The sequence below is a fragment of the Pogona vitticeps genome, chromosome 1 (assembly GCF_051106095.1).
Source record: "Pogona vitticeps strain Pit_001003342236 chromosome 1, PviZW2.1, whole genome shotgun sequence".
NCBI classification, from domain to species: domain Eukaryota; kingdom Metazoa; phylum Chordata; class Lepidosauria; order Squamata; family Agamidae; genus Pogona; species Pogona vitticeps.
In genome coordinates this window covers 112,501,263-112,526,633 of record NC_135783.1, presented here as the reverse complement: position 1 = coordinate 112,526,633, position 25,371 = coordinate 112,501,263, and the positions used below count along the sequence as shown (strand labels likewise).

At 39.8% G+C, this 25,371-nt stretch overlaps 1 protein-coding gene and 1 long non-coding RNA gene across 2 annotated transcripts in view; both read right to left on the bottom strand.

Moving 5' to 3' along the window:
* Positions 1-249: 249 nt before the first annotated feature.
* HMGN3 (high mobility group nucleosomal binding domain 3) overlaps positions 250-25,371 on the bottom strand; it is a 34,290-nt gene continuing 9,168 nt past the window's right edge. Inside the window, exons 2-6 of the mRNA XM_020806156.3 lie at positions 17,005-17,055; positions 8,208-8,237; positions 6,324-6,371; positions 3,495-3,567; positions 250-2,386 (exon numbers count right to left, since the gene is read on the bottom strand). Coding sequence (XP_020661815.1) covers positions 2,373-2,386; positions 3,495-3,567; positions 6,324-6,371; positions 8,208-8,237; positions 17,005-17,055 — 216 coding nt within the window. The 3' untranslated portion in view covers positions 250-2,372. The remainder of the gene's footprint in view (positions 2,387-3,494; positions 3,568-6,323; positions 6,372-8,207; positions 8,238-17,004; positions 17,056-25,371) is intronic.
* Positions 17,793-24,735, bottom strand: LOC144586775 (uncharacterized). The gene is made up of 3 exons (XR_013541803.1): positions 24,573-24,735; positions 19,786-19,902; positions 17,793-17,933 (listed from the first exon to the last, which is right to left on the bottom strand). It is a non-coding gene; the product is annotated as an uncharacterized LOC144586775 (long non-coding RNA).

Sequence of the window (25,371 nt, the reverse complement as noted above, 5' to 3'; positions counted from 1 at the left end):
GCACAAGGTCTTTATGTTCAGATAAGGACTAATGATGACATAATATATTTAGCTTTTTATGCACAGCACCATATTTATTGCAGATGTCTATCTAAGATATATGCTTGTTATGTTTTATAACCTGCCTTTGCTTCTGCAGCGTGCGTACAGTACAGCTTAAAAGATAAGCTGCTGAAAAGAAATAATATTTTTCAAAGTAGCAGGATGCAGGTGGTACAATTTTGCCAAATAATAAAAAATACACTAGAGTTAAGCAATAATAACTTCATTTATTGACTGAAACATGCATATATCCCCAGACAATATGTCCACTAGTGCAACAACAACAAAAAATTAATGTTACTAAATGACAAGAAATATTTTCCCTTCCCATCCTGCAAACAATTCAAATGTTTAGGTTCCAGGCAAAAAGGAGAAAAAGGCAGGGGAAAATGACTAGGTGCTCATAATGGTCTAAAGCATGTTGACATGGTTATTAGATAATTAACTGAAATAATTGAATGCAACCATAGTCTCTTTTCTACTTCATCTCTACCAAGTACCACACATCACCCAGAATCCTCTTCATTCATTCTGCTCCTGTAATGGTCTGTTGTGTGAATGGTTCAAATATTTCCCAGTTTATCTATCCCATACCTCTTTGCACAAGGGTAAGCCTAATTTGTTTCATCAGAGTAATCTCTGGTTTGTGTGCAGTGGCAAGATGGAGACTGCATGGAGGGCTATGACAATAAAAGCTGGAGAAACTGGCACATGTACATTACATATGAAGAAGACTGAAAATTACTGGAGACAATCTTGTTACTTATGCTGCATAAGGCAAATGACATCAGCAGCAGTAGCAGCAGTTTTTCAGAAAATAAACATTTCCAAAACTTCTTCTGAAGCTCCTGTAATCCCTTTCATCATTGGGAACTCATAGAAACAATGGGATGAGAAAGGGAAGTATCTAACTACTGAAAATTGCTACTGGTAGAGTGATTTTATTAAAGGTGGTGATTTCTGCATATTTAAAAACTGTCCCTTCCTATTCCACAGATTCCCAATGAAGAAAGGGCTTAAAGAACAGCATGAGAAGCTGGAAATGTTTAATTAAAAAAAATCTTTGCTGATGTCATCAGCCTTAAGCACCATAAGTTATGACAACAGGATTTCAACCACTGTTTTAGTCTTAGACATTTACATGGAGTGGATAGTGGATTATGTTTAAGAGAGGGAGGTATGAAATAAAAGATCTTCCTCTGCATCTCTCAAGAAAGAAAGAGATTGTGTTTTCTAGTTCGGTTTTTGCTCTCATAGTTCTGCAAAGCCTATTTAAGTTAAAATAACATGAAACAATGTTGGAAAGATAATCTGCCAGTATAAGACATTTTTAGACCTTTTTTCTCAAAAGCAAGACCTGCATGATATGAGATCCACTCGCATCTGTTGTAGTCCACCAGGGCTCAGTAAACATTCTAGTGTTGCATGAGTGCTATGTGTATAAGAATACAAATCAGCATTCTGAAACTCCTGCCAGGCCACAGTGAAAGGTTGGTGGCCCATTTAAACCTCAATCGGCCACACATTGTGCAGCATTTAAAAATATATGTGAACTATGAATGCATACTTTGATGATCCTTGGGGAAAATAAAGCCTTTTAGCTAAAAACTACCTTGATGGAATACTTAGTATTTAAGTCCTCTGGCCCTAGACAGTAAACCCTGGGGCCAAGTAAACATGCTTAGAATGTAGAGTAATTCCCACTAACTTCCACAGGCCTGGATCATGATCTTGAAATCACTGGGACACAACTTGTAAATAAATGTGCTTAGTATCCTATTAATAAGAGCTAGGTATCTTTAAGGCAAAACCCACAATGTAGAGAAAATATTTGGGAATTTTATTTGCTGGCAGCAAGAGTTTGCTATTTTGAACAAATGAGAAGAACTTGATACAGTCACTAGATGGCCATATGTATACATATTTCATTGAAATCGCATAAATCTTAAGTACAAAAGCACTGTGGATTATTGCTCTAGAAAAAACTGCAAGGAAAATCCAAATTTTACCCAAGGGGGGAAAATCACTAAATGCACAAAACTTTTTTTCAGAAAGTGAATATACAGAATGCTTCACCACTTTTCCAAACCCTTTCTCCAATATGACGCTGATGATTTCTTAAAAACCCGGCAATATTTTTGAGCTTCAGAAGCATGAATAGAATATGGAAGGAAGAAATGTTTATATACAGGTTGTCACCTTGTTATAAGTCCTATAAAATTAGCATTTACAAAATACTTGATAAAAATATATCTTAAAAGTTGTCCAGAGGTACATAAAATCATCCTCTAATCTTCCTTTCAGGTCACTCTTACTTGTCATTCACTAATTCAGTTTTCTGTGCCTGTTAAAAAAAAGTAATGAGAAAAAAGGTTATGTTAGTCTAACACAGTGGTTCCCAAACTTTTTTGATTTATGACTTCCTTTTGTAAGAGCCAAGTAACCTGCGCCCCCCCCCTCCCCATGTTTGCATGAAAAGCTATTTTTCATGGGGTAAAGCCACTCCTTCTCAGAAAGTAAAGGCTTCTTTATTCTCCAAATGGCCAGTTTTTCATACTTATACATACACACTAATTTTAATACCCCTCTCAAAAAAGGAAGAAATTATTTAACAAGGGCTACAAGATATATAAGGTGACACATGACCCCAGAGAAAACACTTACCACAGGGGTCACAACCCACTGGTTGGGAAACAGTGGCCTAACATGTCCCTCCCACTCAAAACAACAACACAGCTATCACTTCAGATTAAAACAAACAAACAAACAAAAAACTTCTAACACTATGAATCTTACCATTTGCTACAGGTATTTAAAGGCTCATTTCATGCTGTGGTTATCATGTTCCATCAAATCACTTCTATCTTATGGTAACCCTATGAATTAGTGACCTCCAAAAGGTCCTGTCATTAACAACCCTGCTCAGCTATTATGAACTTAAGGTCATGGGTTCCTGAATTGAGCCAATCCACTTATATTTGGTCTTCCTGCCACCTTCATTTTTTCCCAACATTATTTTCTGCTCTGTGAGTCTTGTATTTTCATTATGTGCCAGAGCTAGTTTAATGAAGCAGATGGTGGGGCTGCTTTACTCTTAAAAGTATTTGTTCCTGATCTGAAAAAAAACACAGAAGCCTTACTTGGCAGCTTTCAACATTCCCACACCACCTGCACACATACACAATACTGTATCATCCCTTTAACTTTCACTATTTCAAACTGTCCTTTTACTGACAGTATATTGGGTGGAGCACCTCTGGATGCCGAAACACGTTAACAATTGAGCAACAGAGATGAATTTGTAATAATATCATGGGGCAATACAAGAGAAATATTATGAATATGTGTCAGTGGCTCAAAAACTGAATTATGAAGCACACAGAATCAGCACAACTTCTGTGTATCAAGTATCTCTTCAGCTTTACTTTCCCCATTTTCAGATGGTGTAGTACCTTCCTTTGTGGCTTCCTGCATTTCATCTTTCTTCCCCTTAGCACCTTTGCTAGCCTTTGTTCCAAGCTCCTTCTGATAACAGATCAAATGTAGAGAGATTGATTATAAGACACAGAGCATTTCCCGGTAACTGTAACATCTCTCCCAGAACCCAGTTAATCTGCACGAGACAAATAAAAGCTAACTACTGGGCCTATTTTTTGGATAGCATGTCCAAAGGAAATATTCTGGAAATGTTACAAAATATTGTGTGGTATTTTAAATCTTGCAGATTGTAAACAGATGTTGTTTTACCCGAGTAATTATTGTAGCATGGATTAAAGCAGCTAATAAAGGTGAATCCTGGAGAGAAAATCAATTATCCAGGGTAACACAGCCTGGCTGTAGCCTACAACTACCATGGACTGCCCCCACTGACAATGGGCTGGGTTCAGAATCTGCCTCCTGATGACAGAAAGGCTCATGTCTGCAGGAGACTTGAAGGAGTCCAGTTGGCAGAATGGAAGGAGAGGCCATCTTGGCCAAGCCCCTCTTTCCCCTGCATTCCCAAAGGTCCCATTCCCAGCTCCCCGAATGTTCTGGAGCCAGAGTAACTAGGTAGGTAGGTGTTGCTGGGGATGGCAAAGAGAGATCAGTGGAGACTGCTGTTGTTCTGTGCCATCAGGTCACTTCTGATTGATGGCAACCTTCCGAATGGACTTTCAAAAGGTCCTGTCATGAACAGCTGTATTGAAGTCTTGTGAGCAATAGGCAATGGTTGTTGTAGGTTTTTCGGGCTGTTTGGCCATGTTCTGAAGGTTTTTCTTCCTAATGTTTTGCCAGTCTCTGTAGCTGGCATCTTCAGAGGACAGAACCCTGTCCGGCGAAACGTTAGGAAGAAAAACCTTCAGAACATGGCCAAAACAGCCCGAAAAACCTACAACAACCATTGGATCCTGGCCATGAAAGCCTTTGAGAATACATAGAAAGGCAATGGAAACCTTTATTGAGCAAAACCACTTCACGTAAGGATCTAATTCAGGGATGAGCAGTTATGGCTCTCCAGATGTTACTGGCCCTAAGTTCCCACCCTCGCTTCCCATTGGGTAAGCCAAAGAAGAGAGTTGTAGTCCAACATTATCTAGAGGTTGACAGTTGCTCCTCCCCGAATTAGATTCTATATCTGATTATGACTAAGGATACAGTAATGAGAAGTATAAAATTATACAATAAAATGCTCTCTTTTTTTATGTGTTTCATCATTATTATATCTTGTGTCATGTCCACTCTTGAATTTCATGTATGTCCTGGCTTTCTTCCCCAGAAGCTCTAGGTGAAATACAGCTCTCCACCATACTTTATCCTAAACTTTGAATTAAGTATACCAAAGTGATATGGCAGGCTTAGTCTAAGACTATGTCTATCAGGTGAGATTCCTCCTGTTGTAGAAAAAAGGTAGGACCATGGAAAGATGAGAGCACAAGCCTCACTAAAGGCTGGAAAGGACAACTGAGAGTGGCAGTCAGCCACAGAAAGAGTACTGGATTCAATCAAAGCCCATTCTTTTCACACAGCAGGTGTATGACATTGTCCACAGTCCCAGGGCATGTGTTAGTATAGCTGAAGATGATAGCATGTGTGTTACTTTCCCTCCCCGTTATATGTTCTTTTTTTGTTTGTTTTTGTCTCTGTAAATCCTAAGCTATTGTTAATTTCATCTATGAATAAAAAGGTTTCTGAAAATGAATCCTATGGGACAATGGTCAGGTTTTTGTTCTTGAAGACCTCCTCCATGCTGCTTTACCCTTAACCCAGTTCACTGTGAATGGATTAGAAAGAGCCAGGGTGCTCCTCAACTAGCCAGGAAAATATGGTAGAGAGCAAAGGTTGTGAAGGGGAACTGCCAGCAGAAGAATCTGCCATGATATAGATTAGGTTGTGACTTAGTGACTGGCTCAAGGACACATAGGGAACATCTCTGCTGAGTGAGGATTTGAATCTGAGTCTCTCAGTCCTACTCCAACACACTAGCCATATACCGCATCTGCATCAGTATGTTCTGCCCCCCCACCCCCTGACAAGGCAGGCCTCAGGCCTGCTCCTTCCTCTTCACTGGAGGTTGGGTGGTGTTCCAAATGGGAAACAGGTTCTACTCTTGGCACTCCCAGGGAAAGTGAGGTACAGTACTTCATTGTGCTTGTGGGTAGTCTGCCTATATAGCAGGCTGTAATACTCCTGCTCATGAAAGCTAAATATGATGGAAAATACTTTGGTAAAATAATTAATCTCCAGAGACTCCACTTTATTTTTATATCCTCTGGGAATTTGATGTTTTGTTGGTTCTCATGAAAAAAAATTAAATATCAAATCAAATGTATCCTTGCATCAGCAGTAAAGATGGTTAAGATACTGTATTTGTGAAGTAAAATTTGTGACTAATTAATTTTCCAAACATCATGCGTGCAAGATAGAGCATATGGTCCATATATAATCCTTCTTAGAGTAAGATACTACTTTGCAAAGTTAGCCATTTTGTTTTTATCTCTGAATGTTAAAATTGTCTGTGCTGATAACAATATATTATGTGACAGTAACCTGAGGCTGCCATCCGACAACATTATTATTATAAAGAAACTATGTGGAATTGACAGTCCTTTCGTCTGGACTTTTCTTGAATTAAGCATAAATGTAGTTTTATTGCTTTAAGGTGTAATTATTTCTCCACAAATAATGATTTGGAGCCTTAGTTAAGCTCATGTTTAGTAAACTGAATAAGATGAAATACTGATATATGGAAACAACAAAAAGTGCATAGTAAAGAAACCTGAGTTAGAATGCGCAATTTTTACCTTAGTGGTTTTCTTTGGCTTAGGCTCAGGTTTTGGCGGAACTGGTTTCTAGGAAATATTTTCAGAGAATCCAACAGTTAGCTCAATTCCTACCAAGTATCACTAATCTTTGTTACAGACATATTGCAAGGAAACTTCGCAGTCATAATCTGAATTAGTTGTCTGTCTGTCTATGTCTCTCTCTCCCCCACCCCCCCTACCTCCTCTCTCTCCTCCTCTTCCTCCTCTCAACCTCTCAGAGCATTTTTCTCCTCTACAGCAGGAATTGGAAACTTCATCCTTCCAACTTTCTGAAACCCTAGTATGGTCAATGTTAAGTGCTAATGGGAATTGTACTCTCAAACATCTGCAGGGCCTATATCTTACCGTACTGTAAAGGAAATGAGGCACTACCCAGCCACAATAATTACAGAGTCTGGTCATCTGGATAACTGTGAATAAACGTAGGGTGAGTCATCGAGGATTTTAAATCCAACAAATGAATTTTAATATTCTTTCACAACTTAGGATGGTTTCCTGTGTAGAAATTTCCAAGGGTGTACCCATGATATAATATAGCAGCACAGACAACTACTGTAAAAGTCTTGTGGCATCTCAAAGACAAACAGGTTTTAATTTGGTAGAACGCTTGTGGACTTCAGCCCATTGTGTGCATCTGAAGAAGTGGCTACAGTCCACAAAAGCCAATGCCCAATAAAACATTAACATCATTAAAGTGCTGCAAGACTCTGATGTGTTATGGGTATCCCGAAATCTGGCTGGAACAGGAAATCTCTTGGCATCCAAACCAAGACCAGGAGTGTTGATACATGCTGAAAGACAGTTTACTCTTTTCCAACATGTGTGGCTTGTATAGTGGTAGACAGAAAAAAGTATTGTAAATATATCATAAAATCTCTAGTACATTCAGATTTAAGGGAAATTAATAAATCATGCCACTTGAATTACTACTCCTTAGGAAAGTGGGGAGCATAGGATATCACTTGATCATTACAAAAACCAAGCTGGGTAATACTGTCATAGGACCACTAAAATATTTGTCGACAGAGATGGGAAAAGACAGTTCATCCTGCACTGGCTTGGGTAAAACCAAATGCCTCAAACTGATGCAACAAGTTTGAAGACTCTACCCTCAGATACTTTCACAAAGTCCCTGACAATGCAATGGCCAGGATACATCTCTGAAATATTCTGCTTCTCCTCCTCTGAGGTTTTGCAATGCCCAGTCTGATTAAAGATCCTGCAAAACTCAAGAGCTCATCTGCTCCTAATAGTTTAGTGGTCCAATAAAGGTATTGCCCAGCCTTGTTTTGGATTTTGTATAGGGAGCACATGGCTTTTTTATTTTCATTCAGTCTTTCTGGGGAACGCAGTCATTGGCATTACAGACGAGTTACCTCTATGGACTACAACCCAAGACTCCCTCAACCAACATGACCTGTGCCCATGCTGGCTGGAGGATCCAAGAAGCTTTAGTCCAAAGAAGTAACCCTTCCAGGCTCTGGTCCTCATGGAGAAAAAGAAAGAAAGAGAAAGAGGGAGGGAGGGAGGGAGGGAGGAAGGAAGGAAGGAAGGAAGGAAGGAAAGAAGAAAGAAAGAAAGAAAGAAAGAAAGAAAGAAAGAAAGAAAGAAAGAAAGAAAGAAAGAAAGAAAGAAAGAAAGAAAGAAAGAAAGAAAGGGAGGGAGGGAGGGAGGGAGGGAGGGAGGGAGGAAGGAAAGAAAGAAAGAAAGAAAGAAAGAAAGAAAGAAAGAAAGAAAGAAAGAAAGAAAGAAAACATTGCCTTACCTATCAACACACAGGCATGACCAGTGTCAACTTGTATGGGCTGGAATGAGAAAGAATGTGACTTCATATTTACACAAACAGCTCTTACAAATACTTACAGCTAACAATCTTGCAGATCGTCTTGTTGGCTATAAAAGGGAAAGAAAATATCTTTGTAGATTTGTAGCAGCTCACATCCACACAATGTAAAAACCTGTCATCATTTGCCAACAACATAAAATGTACCTGGAAGACAACAGAAGTCTTTATTACCAAATGCATCCCGAGGGATTTCTGGCTTAGATGCTTGCAGTGTACTAGTCTAGAAGTAAGTTCATTTGATTATTGCATTTTGGAATCTTAACTTTCTGTTAGTTCCTCCACAATTGTTGACATTTCTTGTAGCAAGGGAAATTGTAATGATTTCATATACTGAACTCAGAGGTATGTAGTAAACAAATACCACCCGAAACCTGTGTATCAGTTGTCCCCTAATATTCACTATATGACCTTCAATGCTTAGTAAATACAAAAATACCATATTCTGTGAACATCCAAATATTATGCAGTAAATAATGCACGTATGTCAAATCTCCATACTCTATCATTAACCAATATACATTAAAATAGACTTGCTGGGTACAGAACTTGGATCATTTTAGAATTTAAAGTCTTGATGCAGATGATTAAAGTCAGTAAAAATGCCATCCATGTAGACATGTCATAGTGTTCTTCATTGTTATTTTTGAACAGTTAAGAGGGCAGTCTGCAAGCTTAGAAGTTGTAACAGAATGCTGCTGAGTGGTGGACATGTACAGAAAATATGAGGAAATCAAAACTGAGATACATAAAAAGAATTTTGATACATCACTGGGTGCAAATTGACAAAGGAAGTCACAGAATGTGTGTGTGAGAGAGAGACATTGAATATGACAGAGACAGACAGAACAGATAACATTTGTATAAATGAATTTTTACATCAGAAAGGATTGTGTCATTTATGTGACCTTTACTGCGTATATTTTGCCCATCTGCACCATTGCAGTGAACCATAAATGGAAGCAAGTTTCTACCCATGGAGCTCCCTCAGTGGATACTTAAAAACACACCTTTTAGTACAATTGAGTGGGAAGGGAAAACTCGCCTTTAGGGGACAAGGCTTGATCTGCACTGTGGAACTACCTAAGAGATCACTTTGGCACTGACAAATTACCCGCTCACACACAACAAGCAGATGTAGGAGTGGACTCAGAATTAGTGCTTCCCCTCAACACGCCCCCAACCCCCAGTACTGTGTGAACTGGAAATGTTGACCTTACCTTGGGCCAAAGGAAAGGAAGGCCATGGAAAAGATGTAACCTATGTGTGTTCCTGGTTCTTAAGATGTGACTATAAGTGTAGCTACAGTATATATTATTGAAGACAGTGCTTAAAGGATTTATGCCTGTGCCAGCCCCCTTAATGCTGTATTTTGTGGTATTTAGCCACTTTAAAATGTTTTAAAGTGTTTTTAACTTTAATGTTGAAGAAGGCTGATTTGGTAAGAACTAGAAGTTCAGTAGTATAAGGGAGCCAAGATTCCTAAGGTTGGACCAGGGAATAGGGCAGGTAGGGTAAAACTTTTTAATTAACAATATGCTGCCACCCTCATGACACTCTGCTGTTCCCTCTGAAACTAGCTACATTCCTCACAATAGCTGCAGGCAGAGGGAATGATTTTCTCAGCAACAATACATTGCTGTAGGCTTTTGTTATCTGCCATCAAGCTGCTTCTAATTTATGGTGACCCTAAAAGGCTTTGCAAGCTATGTTCAAAGAGTGTTTTCCTATAGTCACTAGCCCCCCAGTGAATTTCCATGGTCAAGTGGGGATTTGAATCCAGGTATGCTGAGTCCTAGTCTGATACTCTATCCACTACGCCACATTGGCACTATTTTGGCTTGGTCTTTAATGGGCAATTAAATCCCATTAACTTTACAAAACTGCTGCTCCTGGTGGATATGACAGTAGCTACAGCTGGCAAGTTGAAATAATTCAGAACAGCTGTCTGCATTTTGGAATTCCTCTTTGGGCCATGACTGCTGGGAGTGTCACAGTTAACACCTGTATTTCATAATTTGCTACCACACCATTGGCAAAAGTACAACTCATTTTCAACAGTGCATGAATACACTGCTTGCTAATAGGCAGTGAAACCGATGATTGATTGATTGATTGATTGATTGATTGATTGATTAAATTTATACCCCGCCTCTCTAGACGATGTCTACTCGGGGCGGCTTACAAAATGGACAATATAAAATATAGATAGGCATAAAATACAATTAAAATATTAATACAATTGGATTAAAAGTTAGCAGATGATGGGCCCATTTTAGTAATATCAGTCTCCGGGAGACAAGACAGTAGGCTTTCACGCTCTTGCCACCCCACTGTCTGTCTAACTGTCCTCAGCAGAGACTAGCGGTCTGCTACCTGTGGCAGGTTCTAACCCTTATGAACTAGAACATCTCTTCCACCAAAAAGACAGACCTTCATGTATTCTCTGTTTTGATCCTAATTCTCATGAACAGCAACTTCCTGATGTTATTGGGCATGTGTTTCTAGAGGTTTGCAAAACACCGTCACCTACCACCATGCATATCAGTCTACAGATTAGCTTGCTTGTATTCTGCAATTGGTAACTGGGAGAGAGGCATGGTTTTGTTTGCCATTCTTATCCTACTAGCTTTGAAAGATCTGCATGCCTGGAGGGAAAGCCATGTGAGAGGAAGAAAGGTGCTTGACTAGTAATCTGATCCTTAGAATAACCTTTTAGGAATATGAAACATTTCAATGCTTTTCTAATTTGATCTTGCTACAAATGGAAGTCACACTTGTGAAGAAAAAACGAAGGGCACTGGGCTTAGGTAAAGCCCTACTATATTACCCAAATGCATACGTATGCCCTGCTTTGTCAGACAAAACACACCAGATATAGCCATAGGATACTTGCTATGTGATGGAATGTCTCTCCTTTTCCCATTGACCCAACATGTGATCAGAAAGACTTCTTTGCCCATTCTGAGTGGTGGGCTACAGCCACGTTTCCAAGAACAACACATAATTGGATATAGTGGCCAATCTATTTCCCCCAATGCCCCAGACCAATGTGAGTGCAGGAATGCACTACAAAAACTTATTTTCTCTCTAAACTGAGTTATCTGCTGTTGAGTTGCGTATGTGGAGCTGGATGCTGTTCTAGGCACTGTATTTCAAAAGCTAGTGGAAGACATTGTGTAATAGTGTGGAAAAGATTTTACAAGGGCTAATACAAATGCACAGCACACTTATGGACTGTCACTCTTGTGTCTTGCACAGGCATATTGTTCTGTCCTTTTTGAGAGCAACAGAGCCTTACTGAATCCACCCTGGCACACGCACGCTGGTACTGTAATGTAGTGCATTAGGCTCTGGGTCAGAATGATGAAGAAAAGTAATAATTGTGTCCTGTCATCAATTCTGACTTATGGCAACTCTTTTCAAAGTTTTCTAGGTACTGAGTTCTCAAAAGTGGTTTGCCATTCCCTTCTTCTTGGGAAACCTTCTGGGACTGTGCAGCTTGCCCAAGGTTACACAGACTAGCTCTTCTGGGAAGCACAGTGGGGAACTGCAGTCACCTGTCTATGTAACTCACTAAGCTAACCAGCCAGCTGATAAAGAGAATCATATACTGTAACTATTAGGATACCTGCCCAACACAGTTACAGGGTGATATCACTTTAAATATCATGGGTCCCTTCTACAGAATCTTGGGATTTGTAGTCTGGCGAGCTACTTGAAATTTCTGCTACCCTGTTCTCCCTTGATTGAGAGCAGAGGATGCTAAGTACCTTCCCACATTACAAATCCCAGCACTCCTTAGGATGATGTCGTAGCAGTTATGGTATTATCAAGCTCTTATAAGTTTGTAGTGTAGACATACCTTAAATCATGCCACTGTCAAGCGGAGGTAATTGCTTTCACTTCATACAATGGCTATTACTGATTTCAAAACTTCCCTTCTTCCATATAGTTATCTTTCAAACAAATACGCAAGCATGTACCCCTATGTCCTCAGGCTAGCTACCTTCACATGCTTCACAAATTTTTACATTTCTAGATTTCCACAATTAACATCAGGCTTTTTAAGTTCAAATATGCCCTGCAGAGAAAATTAAAATGCTTTAGAAGAGAGGCAATTCAGTGTTAATTATCTCAAACACTTGGTCTTGTAATTAAAAACTTGTCTTTCAAACTGTCATGTTTTGAAAGAAAGGCATTCACACAAGCATCTGATCTAGAAGCCTTTTCTTACAGCACACAAGTCAACTGCTTATATGACAATGGCCACTGTGTCAACGCCAATTTTAATATCAAAAGCTAAATCAGCCAGATTTGCTGCAACATTACTTAAGTTCACAGTGTGAACAGCTCCTGCTACAAAATGGATTTCATTGGAACACATCACAAGGCACAATCTAGCAGGGAGCTTTAGAGAAACAAAAGGGAGCTGCACAAGAGCATGACCAGTTGAATGAGGTTCAAGTGGGACATGCTCACTGGGTCACTGGACAGACCCAACATCCAAACTTGGAAAAGTTACTTTCTTGGGTGTACAACTCCCAGAATTCCTGAGCCCAAATAGAACTCTGGGACTCGTAGGCCAAAGGGTAATTACTGCTGTTCTCTGAAGATGCCGGCCACAGAGACTGGCGAAATGGTAGGAAGAACAACCTTCAGAACATGGCCAAAGGGCCCGAAAAACCCACAACAACCAATTATTGCAAGCTCTGCATAGTACAATAACATGGGGGAACAGAACTGTGTTGATACAGCCCAAAGAAGCTGCTCCTGTGAACAGTTGAAATTTTGAGTTTATAAGGTGCTAAAATGATTAAAGAGGGTCTAGAAACATTGCTCTGAAAATAAAAGTATGGTTTAAAAGTATGGCTTGAGAAATAGTTTACCTACATTATAGTTGTTGGATAGCACTTTAGGTATCTGACTGTGGAGCCAGAGACTGGCAGTTCAATTCCCCACTGTGCCTTCTTGACAGGGGCTGAGCTATCCAAGAACTATAACTGTCATAAACTATTTATATTTTATTTTCACAGCAACGTTTCTACACCCCAGTAATTCTGGAAGTTGTAGACCCTAGAAAGTAACTTTTTCAAGTTTGGATGCTGGGTCTATCTAGTGACCCAATGAGCATGTCCCACTTGAATCCCATTCAACTGGTCGTGCTCTTGTGTAGCTCCCTTTTGTTTCTCCAGAGCTACCAGCTCTAGAGAATTGTTGGGAGTTTGATTCCCCACTGGGCCTCCTTGACAGGGACTGCACTCAATCCATAGGGTCTTTTCCAGCTCTGCAGTTCTAAGATGACAGTGATCATGATGACGATAAATATGGTTGTTTTCAAATCAACACACCGTTTTCCAGTTAAGCATGAGAAAAAGGTCAATGATCTAATGACACTGCTTTGAAGAATTCCATTTGTGTCTGATACTTTAGCACGGAAGTAAAAAATAAACTGAAGTTTGTAATTATGTAATTGATAGCTGAATGGTTGTTTATCAATGAAATTGATTAATATACCTTAGTTATTACGAGTCAAATAGCACACTCTACCAGTGATTGCAATATATTGAATAATGTCTTATTCATCTAGGGGCTTAGAATCACAGAATATGAGAGTTCTGGAAGCTTGCAAAAATAGATAGCCATAACAAAAATGTTATCAGTAAGATGACAATTTCTCATATTTCTATTTCACGTTAATGGACCCCTAGAGTCATGAAGATTGTGGGTACAAAAGAATTTTCCATAGATAAAATTTTATTGGATCTCTAGGATCTTTTGAAATGTATATCCTGCAGATAAGATTTGTTTATAGCTAGGAGAAAATGAAAAAAAACTCAAAAGTTTTATAAACATGTGGAGATAGGACAAACAAAGAGGGCTTTCGTCACATTATCACAACTTTATGCTATTTGGAGCACTAGATATCAAAGAAAAACAATCACGTTGCAGCGCAGCAGCAAGTTTCATTTCCAGATGCCGACAATAACAACCATGGATTTTCCTCCATAAACTTTGATGATCATTTATTCTCTGTGCTCTTATATTATGCTTAGAGGCCAAGTACTGCATTTTATTTTACATCTTTTTTACTTTTAAGAACTTTGATATTCTAAGAGAGGTACTTTCTGTCTTTTGTTTTTCAATGTGCCCTTTAGGCTATTAAGCTCTTTTTATTTTTTTAATTCAGATATGATTAAATTTCTTGTCTGTACTTTTTTTTAATAGCAAAAGCTTACAACTGAAATATAGTCTTCTGACTTAAAAGTATTTGCCTACTAAACTATTTTTAGTTAATAAGATGGAACACGCGGACTCATGTCTTCTGAAGGAAACTCCTATGAACTGGAAGTAATTCCAAATATGTTTGAACAGAACAGTTACAATATGGTCTGGAGGGCATCTCTTTTAAGTTCCAGCAGTTCCAGCCAAGGTTTCAGGCTCACCATAAGCACATTCAGGAAGTATGAAAATACTTTCCTCCCATAGATATGCAAAGACACATAGCCATATAGATGGATGAGTCACATGATTGAGTCTTCTGCCCAAAGAAAAAGGAGGAAAGACTGTGTGGTGCAGCAGCATGTGAAACTGCATCACATGTAACACCATGAGTACAAACAAAAATTGCCCACGGAAAAGGGCACTCAGACAATCATACATAACAAGCCTCTGAGAGGCACATTCCATAACACCTTCATGTTTTGTTACCAGTGATTTCCAAACATAGTGTTCCAAGCATTCTTGGACAACAACTTTTAAAGGCCCTGATGACTCTGATAGCTAGGGCTTCTGGAAACCATAGTCCAAGAACATTTGCAGCCCCATGTTTGGGAACCATTGCCCTACGTTCTTGGGAGCCTAATGCCAATGTGCTTTTTCCCACTCAGTTTCATATGCTTCCCTACACCTGCCTATAGTGGTATACCTTGACAATTGATGCCGGTGATAGATGGGCATGGCAATGCATCTGAATGTTCCACTGGCAACGTCTACACAGAAATACTGTGTGTTTCCAAAGTGCAATCTCCCGTAGCTGAAGGCTGCTTTAAAGGAAGAATGTGTCGTTTCCTTCACGATCAAATGCAATGGTGATGCTGTATTTTAAAAATCCAATAGAAACAGGAACAATTCCCATCATGCAGCTCTTACTCAATCCCCTTACATGTGCTTTGTGCAAATGCATCACCTCTACTCTTCAGGAATGTATTAAGGTTTTTAGTTGCACCTATTTTTAATCACATTTGTTAGCTGCCTTGGGTCTCACAAGGGAGAAAGCACATATATACTCTTCAGGGAAACACAGAAACATTAAGATGTGCACAAAGAAACAAACAGATGGGGAGGGGGGTTGCCCACAGACCCTCAGTGCTAGGGCAGTTCCAACACTGCAAAACAGCCTCCTGCATTCATGCTGTCTCAGCAGCCGGCCAGTGAGATGAACCAATACTGTGACAGATGGAAATGAGTTCACTTGCAGAGCAGACATGCCCTCAGAGATAAGAATATCCCAGCTCTCACAGTACATTTGTAGGTACCTTCAAATGCAACAGAAAGAGTTTGGGATTTAAGACAAGAAAAAGAAAATTGCTGCACTGAACACTGGGTACTCTTAAGCTTTTGCTAGAGTTGTATTTATTCTACGCAGATTGCTGCTGCACCCGCCAGGTGTGAAAATCGATATTAATGAAGAACCAGGATTTTAAAAATACGGCTCAGTCCATTCCATTATTATTGTTGCAGACACACACAGAGGGATCCTTCGAGGGTAATACCTGCAGTTCATGGCCAAGACAATGAGCTCTGAAGTCTCAAGATTTCAAATCTTACCTCTGCCATCAGTGCTTTAGGTACAATGTGACCTCTCAGCCTCACTCTCAACCCCCCACTCCCCCAATTTGGAATATACAGGACAATCAAGCTGACCCTCCCTAAAGAATTTTTGAAAAGATAACCAATATAGTATGTGTGCAGTTGTGTTAACGTTCAAAAATGCTATATTGACATGAGATATAATTACCTCTACATTATGGGGGCTGGAAGCAGAGGTGTGAAGGCAAAAATTCCCTATCAAGACCCATTTTCTCCATAATATCTCAGCTGAGGGCACGGTCCAGCTCACGCTCTTGGAATCTGCACTAGGCCCACTTGCATCTAGTGCCAAATTCAGCATCCTCAGAATCTTAGCTTTCCGTCTCTCTCCCTTCAAAAACCATGCCTCCAGCTCTTACTGTTGCAAAGATTATGTGAGTGGTGCTAGTCAAAGTTTCAGAAGTTGAACAAGTCTGGGCTGAAGCAATCAGAAATGATGCTTCAATGGTTGACAGTATCCTATCAGGGGCTATTGTTCTGCCACTTATACCAGCACCCCCACCTCCACCTCCAAAACAATGCAAAATAGATCTATGTAAATATATTTTATCTTGTGATATATATATTTTTGGATTGCTGTTGCTTTTCTTGACCAGGAATATGGGCTCCTGTATCGCACAGCTTGGAAAAAACACTTTTTTCGATGAAAACTCAAAGAATCTCCCAGCAAACATGAGTGACCATGACGGCTAGGATATTCCGAAAGAGACCATCCATAAAATAGCTTTCTCAAGTTCTACTGTTTGGAGAAAGAGATTTAACAGCCTACTTCAGGCATTCCTGGACTGCCCCCCATTAAATACAGAGAGACCACTGCTTTAACTGGCTATAGGGAAGCTGGACGATGGCCACAGGGAAGCTAACCTGATTGTGTTTGTTTAATATTTCACTATTAATAAAAAGGGGTGGGAAATGATGTAAAGCAAACAACGGAGTCACACTTGCCTCTTGTTTTGTTAATTTTGCTGCATCCTTGCCTTCAGCGCCTTCTGCAGACTAGGAAAGAAATAATACAATTGAATCAGTTACATTATATTCTACTTAGTTAGGGTAGATATATTGTACATACTGGACAAAAATAGGAAAATGCCCCTAAATCACACTGTCTTTCCAAAACAGACAGTGTTCACTAGCTTTCATTCCAATGCTTCAAATATTTTTTCTGAGTCCATTTTTCTATATCCTTTGTGCAAACAGCTATAGAATCTACTGGTTAGTTTCTAGAGAGATGTGTAAAGTAGCTGTGAGTGCATCGTGTAGTCATAGACTCCACTGTTTCTAATATACAAATTTCAACCAGGCACAGCCTATTTGACCTTACTAATTTTAAAAATATCCCTAAGGCTAGATTAAACCTATAATAAAAGCAGTTTTATTCCTTATAAAATAACTAATTATTTTCCATGCTTTCACAATTTTCTATTTAGATTTAACAACAAATTGATATAATAAAAATGACTTGCTAAATCTTTTAGTGGCATTCCCAAATACATCAACTGTGTTGGCTAGTCCTAAGCAAGTAATGGGATGAAATTGGAAAATGTATTTAAACTTCATTCAGTACCAGATAAGAACAGAGGAAAAAAATATAAAGGCTATACAGTGGTGCCCCGCTTGATGACGATAATGCGTTCCAGCAAAACTGCTGTACAGCAAAATCGTCGTCAAGCGAAAGTAAAAAACCCACTGCAATGCATTGAAAACTGGTTAATGCGTTCCAGTGGGGGAAATACCTGCTCGTTTTGCAAAGATCGCCCATAGAGAACCGCCGATCAGCTGTTCTAATTCACTGTAATGCGAAGCTTCCGTCCGGAAGACACCCATTTTGCGAAGGGAAGGTGTCCATTTTGTGAAGGGAAGCCATTTTACAAAGCCTGGAAAATCATCGTCAAGCGAGAAAACGGTTCTGAAGCAGGGACCAAATCGACATCAAGCGAAAAAACCCCATAGAAACATTGCTTTGTGATTACTATAGCAATCGCAAAAAAGTCATCGTACAGTGATTTTGTCATCAAGTGGGGTCATCGTCAAGCGGGGCACGACTGTACGGGTAATTCCCTTGCATTTACACATGGAACTAAAATAACATCAGATGGAACAAAATAGCAGATTTACAAGATTGCATTCAGACATAACCTAAAATTTTTAAAATACAGTGGTGCCTCGCATAGCGAGGTTAATTTGTTCTAAAAAAACATCGCTATGGGAAAACATCGTTAAGTGAAACGAGTTTTCCCATAGAGATGCATTGAAAACCGGATAATCCGTTCTAATAGGAACGGATTATCCGGTTTTCTCCCTCCCGCCGCGGCTTGGATCTGACCTGCGGCGGCTACCTCAGCCATGGCTGGACTCCCTAGAGTCCGGCCATGGCTGGGGTAGCCGCCGCAGCTCGGATCCAAGCTGCGGGGGGAGAGTGGGGGGGTCTGGATGCCTTTCAGGCATCCCGGGCTTGGATCTCACCCCCTGCCGGTTACCCAAACCATGGGTAACCGGTGGCGGGTGGGATCCAAGCCCGGGATGCATGAAAGGCATCCGAATCCCACCACCCTCCCCCCGCGGCTCGGATCCAAGCCGTGGGGGGAGGGTCGGAAGCATAGCCGGACTGTTCGGCAGCCGCCGCGGCTCAGATCCGAGCCTCGGTGACTGCCGAATAGTCCGCTCCCAGCCTCCCCCCATGGCTTGGATCCAAGCCGTGGGGGGAGGGTCGGAAGCATAGCCGGACTTCAGCCGGCTAAGAGGCCGGCGATCGGGCAGGAGGAGGTGGGAAGCTTCGCCCACCTCCTCCCGAGCGAACGCCGGGTTTTCAGCCGGCTGACAGGCTGGCGATCGGGCAGGAGGAGGTGGGAAGCTTCGCCCACCTCCTCCCGAGCGAACGCCGGGTTTTCAGCCGGCTGACAGGCCGGCGATCGGGCAGGAGGAGGTGGGAAGATTCCCCCACCTCCTCCCGAGCGAACGCCTGCTTGTTCAGCCGGCAAATGGTGCCTACGGGGAAAACATCGCAAAGCGATTTTTCCCCATAGGCAACATCGGTATGCGATCGCAAAAACGATCGCAAAAAAGGCATCGTTATGTGGATTCCTCGTTATACGAGGCACTCGTTATACGAGGCACCACTGTAATTGCATTTTAATTATTTTGCCCTTTTATTTTGCCTTTTTATTGTATTTTAAATGCTGTAAGCCCACAGAGACCTTCGGGTAGTGTGGGCGGCATATAAGTTAAATAAATAAATAAATGAAATAAATAAATAAAAGAATAAAAGTCCACGGAGTTCCCAGTGCTGAATCTGTACGGTGGCAAGCATCAAAGTTTCTACAGAAATGCTGGGTTGGATGGCTTTTAAGATGAAAGAGATTATTCTTGCTTCCCCAAGTAACCCCGCTGGTTAACTGGGAATGCTCAAAGGCTGTTAGAAAATGAAACAGTGACTTTTACAGCAAAGATACAAAAATGACCCCTGAGACTTAATCTAAAGGATGCAGAAACCTGTAGGTAAACCAGATGCTTCTCTTCCTCTCACCATAGACTTCACTATTATTTACAAAACCACTAAGGCAAAATAAGATGAAAAGGCCAAAATAAGTTAAGAAAAAAACGTGTTTTTTTTTCAAATTCAACCAGCACCTGACTTAGCCTGGTAGTCACCATGTCAACCACCACTCCCCCAACACCCTGTTGACAAACCATTTTAGACAAGTAAATAAATCAGTGATAGGCTTGTACCTCATTTACACAGAGCGCTGAAGGTCTGAACAAAGCAAATTCAATGATGATTCCTGTTATAAGCTCCAACCCCAGAACGTGAGTACATCATTCTTTAAAAGTGATACGCTCCAAGCTCTGAAATGTGTTTGCCATCAGGGAAAATTGAAATTAAAATGGCATCCGAAAAGACTCAGCAGCAGCTTTAAGTGGAACAAGCATTCAATTATACATGTACAGTCTTCCAGTTTATTTTACAAGTCACTATGAAATGGAACTGAAGAGAGAAATAATTAGAAAAGTAATCAATAGATGCATTTTGAGAAGGGAGCTGAGGGAGCAATAGTTTTGAAGCATGTATATATGACAGTTGATTTTTCATTGCCTGATTACTCAACCTGAGCAAGCATGCAATAATTAAAATCAAACAACGTATCTTATTAGTGAAGTCATAAAATAAGATGGGCATAGCCTGATCTAGGCAGGCTTACTCAGGTGTAAATTTCATCCTGCTCAGTGGAGTTTACTTCAACTAAGCAGCATACACAATTCTTCCTGGCTCTCTTCAATCCATAATTATGGTGTTAAGTTTTGCCCACTTTCAGTATTTTACCAAAAGTTCTTGATTAATATTATGTTAGAGAGTATATGACAAGATTAAATGAATGGAACATATTGTAATAAATCACTCTGGCTGCAACGGATAGAAAAGTAGAAAAAATACAATAAAATATTTTTTTAAGTTCCTGATGTTCATTGTGAATTCCAGGTGTCCAGTTGTTGTTTTCTTATAAAAGACAAGTGTGTGCTACACCATGCTAAAATATTTGAAAGAAATGTTTTAAAAGTCTAAAACCAGTTTTTGCTATCTGTACTCTGTTTCATCACAACAGTCTAGCACAGAACTGAAATATAGGAGAAAAGCAGAATAGATTACTGAAATCCTAAATTTCAAACTATTCTTCAAATTATAACTTTGTCATAAAAAATTACTATAGACAGGATTTTTAGCAGCAGATTAAAGATTTTCCACTGATTAAAGATTTTCCTTTTCACTTTCAGGGTGCACATGACTTTGTTTCGTTATGTGCAAGCCAGACATGCCCCGAAGTTGGGGGGGGAGGACATCTTTAATCAGCAGCAATTTGCTACTATTGATGACATCATTCCTATTGCACAGGTGTATTTTGGCCAGTTTTTTAAACACTTTGGAGCTTAATATGTCTGCAGTCTGAAATATAAAATCTCAAAATAGGAATAAAGAATATAAGAGGGAAAATTAATTATTTCCACACTTCCAGTCTTTCATTCTTACTTGTTTAAGGGCTGGTAGGAAGTAAATAAAAGCAAAACCTTTTGAAAAAGGAACTCAGTAGAGTCCCAGATCTGGAAAATTATTATGTGTCAGTTTTCCACCAGGCTGAAAAACAAATCAAATTCACAGGCACCAGCTTCTCATTTCTAGGCATTTTGGAAAAGACATCTGGAATATTTTTCTGTCCTACCATAAGCATTCTAGGAGCCAATGTTCCATAGTATGGAACATGTTCCATGTTAAGGCAATGGAAGCCAAGCTTATGCAATGAATTTTGCCTGCCCCTTCACACACTGCCTTAAAGGCTCTCTCTGCTTTCTGTGTTCCCTTGGCCCAAAAGCATTCCCAAAATACTGTGAGGGGAACCTACTGAACATTGTGGGCTATGTCTCATGTGACTAAGTGAGGAATGGCAATTCCGCACCTTTTAATATACAGTATAGGCTATAATATTTAGTAGGCCCCCTGGACTATCTGGAGAGGATTTCCATAAGGTACACGAAAAAGGGAAAGCTCTCTTGTGCAAACTGTCTTTGGACCATACAAGCTTGGATATTGCACACTGTGCACTGGTTCCTAAAAGTGGCCTTTGACAAGCCAAAAGGTAAATGTGGTACATGTGAAAGCATTTCAATTACCAGGAAGCAGTAATTGCTTCTCACTTTTAAGATGGTCATAAGCACTCACTTTTAAGATGGGCATAAGAACTTCTGATCTATACCACAAATAACTAAACAAATATTCATCTAGAATTCTATCCTCTTTGGCTTGAAACAAGCAAAGCCTTTATAACTTACTATAGGTATTCATCAGCTTATCTATGCAAAGATATTACTACCTAAAGTTTGCTTGATTAATTATTGCCGTTCAGGCAATTTTAACTGCCTTTAATTTCTGTATGTTTGTTCTCATTACACTTTCTGTTATAATTCCCCAGCCATAAGAGATAGTTAAATTGTATCACATACATGTGGATAAAGATTTGTTTATCACCATGCATTCATTAATCTGTTTATCTAAATTGGAAGATCTTTGTCACTTCTCAACTACTGTTAGAACAACTGCTGCTAAGATAATCAATGTTTGTATGTATTGTATTTCTATTCCACCACATAGCCCTTTCCCTTATTATGTACATAAATATCTGCCAATTTAGTCAACACTCTATGCGTCTGATAAAAGTGGGCTCCAGGCTATAAAGGCTTGTTTTAGATAAAACTTGTCAGAACTAAACTGAATTGTTAGTCTGAATTAGAGGAAGTCCACTAAATAAATGAGATCTGTCAAGTCACCACTTATGTAAATCCCACTGATGTAATGGGTACACTTTAACTGGTTTTAGTCTTTAGTATTTATGGTGCCAGAAGAGTTTTTGTTGTCATTTTATTTAAATTCCTCCAAAATCTAACCCAAGACACTTAAGACAGCACACATTTTTGTCCCTATAGCCATCTTTTCAGTTCTTTTTCAAAGAAAAAAATATGCTGTAGTTGTTGAAGGCCATCATGAATGTGAATTATGGATGAGGGGAGAATCTGACCTGACTCTATACCCAGTCACAGTCAAAGACTATACCACAATGAGCCTCTTGGGCTGAATCTGAAAATGATAGAGTCGCCATCACAGAGCCAACTCTTATCCTTGAAATATTCCAACTCCACTCTGGGTAAGCATGCTTCAGAATGGTGTCACAGACTCCAGTCTCACGTTTCCATCAAGATTTCTTTTTAACTTTCTCACATGGAATCCATATTATCCAAATGTTATTTTTCAGCTATCTCCCTTTACACTGTCTCGGTCTGACCATATTAACCTATTGAATACAGTGGTGCCTCACTAGACGATGATAATCCGTTCCACTGAAATCGCTGTTTAGCGACATCAGTGTCTAGTGAAAAGCATTTCCCTATTGGAATGCATTGAAACCTGTTTAATGCGTTCCAATGGTGAAGAATCGTTGTTGTCTAGCGAAGATTGGCCATAGGAAAGCCGCTTTGCGAACTGCCTATCAGCTGTTTAAATCGCTGTCTTGCGAAGCTTAGGTCCCGAAAACACTGGTTTTGCGAGTGCGGAGGGAGCTGTCAAAATCGTCGTCGAGCAAAAGTCGGTTTGCAAAGCAGGGACCAAACACTGTCCAGCGAAATTCCCCCATAGGAATCACTGTTTTGCAAATGGCTATAGCGATCGCAAAAAGTCAATGTCTAGTGAAAAAACGGTCATGTGGGGTAACTGTCTAGCGAGGCACCACTGTATCTTGAAAGAGACAATGGAGCAAATAAAATGTATGGTAAAAAGCCATCGTGCATAATTGATTTCCAAAATTCTAAAGATTTGAATCAAATTATCCATTGAGATGTATCCAACCCTTGGCGATTCCATAAGCCAGGTCTCTCCATGATTTCTGATCTAAAGATTGTTTCTTTTTAAATCTGTTGAATACATTAGAGAGTCTTACATTACAAAATGCATGGGAACGGGTGCAGAATCTCCTTCCTGCTGATTATTTTTTCATTGACCTCCTTTTTCTCTGCAATCCCATCCCTCCCAGTTGGGGAGACTCCTGAACACTGGTGGGAGTGGGATTTGGGGTTGCAAAGGGCAACTGCTTTGATTACCACTGAGGAGGGCAGAAGAAATGAGTTATCACCTCCCCCACCTCTTTCTGCCAGCACAAGCGTTCTGAGCAAAACTTTGCTCAGGGGATGGGATCTTCCAGCATAAAAAAAGCTGGATACAACCCACAGTATTTTCTTTACTGAAAGCCTTCACAATAACGACAAAAGCTTCTTAAGCTATGGTTAATTCTTACATTGTGGAAAATATTTGGTGCAGTTGCCCAGCATCAAGGGGCATGAGTAGAAGGAGGTGAAGGGTGAAATTAGATTCTCAAAGACAGTCTTATCTAATTGTAAATTATTCTTTTGCAGAATCTCCTGAATTTAAATGCCAAGTTGCTATGAGCTAGTGTTGAGACAAAATGTATTGATAAGCCTTGTCTTATTAACTGCTTCAATTACCATTACTGCTGACTGAAGGGGAAAATATTCCCAAACCAGGCCAATAGCTTAGCAAAACCTTGGAAACACTAGCTCTCTGGAGAAATGATTTTTTAAAAAGGTGACTGGTGCATACTTGACTATTTGCTTCTCCTTCAGCAGAAAGAAAGAGCTGCAGAATTTAAGAAAATATTTTGGACTTCTGCCCCTCTATGTTTCTAAGAACTATCTATCTATATATAGTTTTTTCTTTGTTTGTCTTCTTTCCTTCATGACTGCAAAAATTTAAATGGCTCTTAAATTACCATCTAATCAAAGTTACTTTCTCAAATAGATTAGACAACCCCTTTTGTTAAAGATACATTTTACATTTCAGAAGACTGAAAGTAGCAAACAAACAAGCCCTTTCATTTAAAACCCGGGAAAGATGCTACTTTGGTCGAGAGAATAGTGTTCATGTTCGAAATAAATGTGTGGGCCTGCACACACATACTTACATCAAGCAATAACAAAGTAGTCTGCAAAGGTGATGGAGAATTTTCATGTCTGCCTGAGGATCGTTCCTAGAACAGAATCCTGATTCCTTTTGGGGGGAAAAAGAGAACCTCAGCAAGATCAAGAGTTGGCTAAGGTGAGGAAGAATTCCAATATAATGTGCCTAATCAGAACAAAAAGAAATGAGAGGGAATCAGAGGGAGGGCTTCAGGCATATGTACTGGAGTTGGGTAAGGCTCTTGCCAAAAGTAAACCACTCAGTTTTGATAAGCTCCAGAATATGCTGGGCAGCCACAGTAAGGTCCCATATGTATCCATAAATATGAAATCCACTTTTTTTTTGTACTTCAGCTCCCAGAACATCTCCCAAGTGAAACTAGTAGGATTCCAAAAGTTATTCTCCAAAAAAGTAATGTTTTCAGTTCAATATACAGTATACTATACCCCATTTCCCCGAAAATAAGATCTAACCTGAAAATTAGCCCTAGTGTGATTTTTCAGGATGCTTGTAATATAAGCCCTACCCCCAAAATAAGCCCTGGTTAAGTGAAACCCCAACCTCCACCACTGTGCAGCATTATGCAGCAACCAGAAGATGACATGACTGTATTTGAATACATGTAGACTGTTGTATATGAACAAAATAAAACATCCCGTAAAAATAAGCCCTACTGCATTTTTTGAGCAAAAATTAATATAAGACCCTGTCTTATTTTCGTGGAAACATGGTATATACTTTTAACAACACACATTAATAAAGAGACAGCAAGATAATATAACAGATATAGAACCTGTTTAATC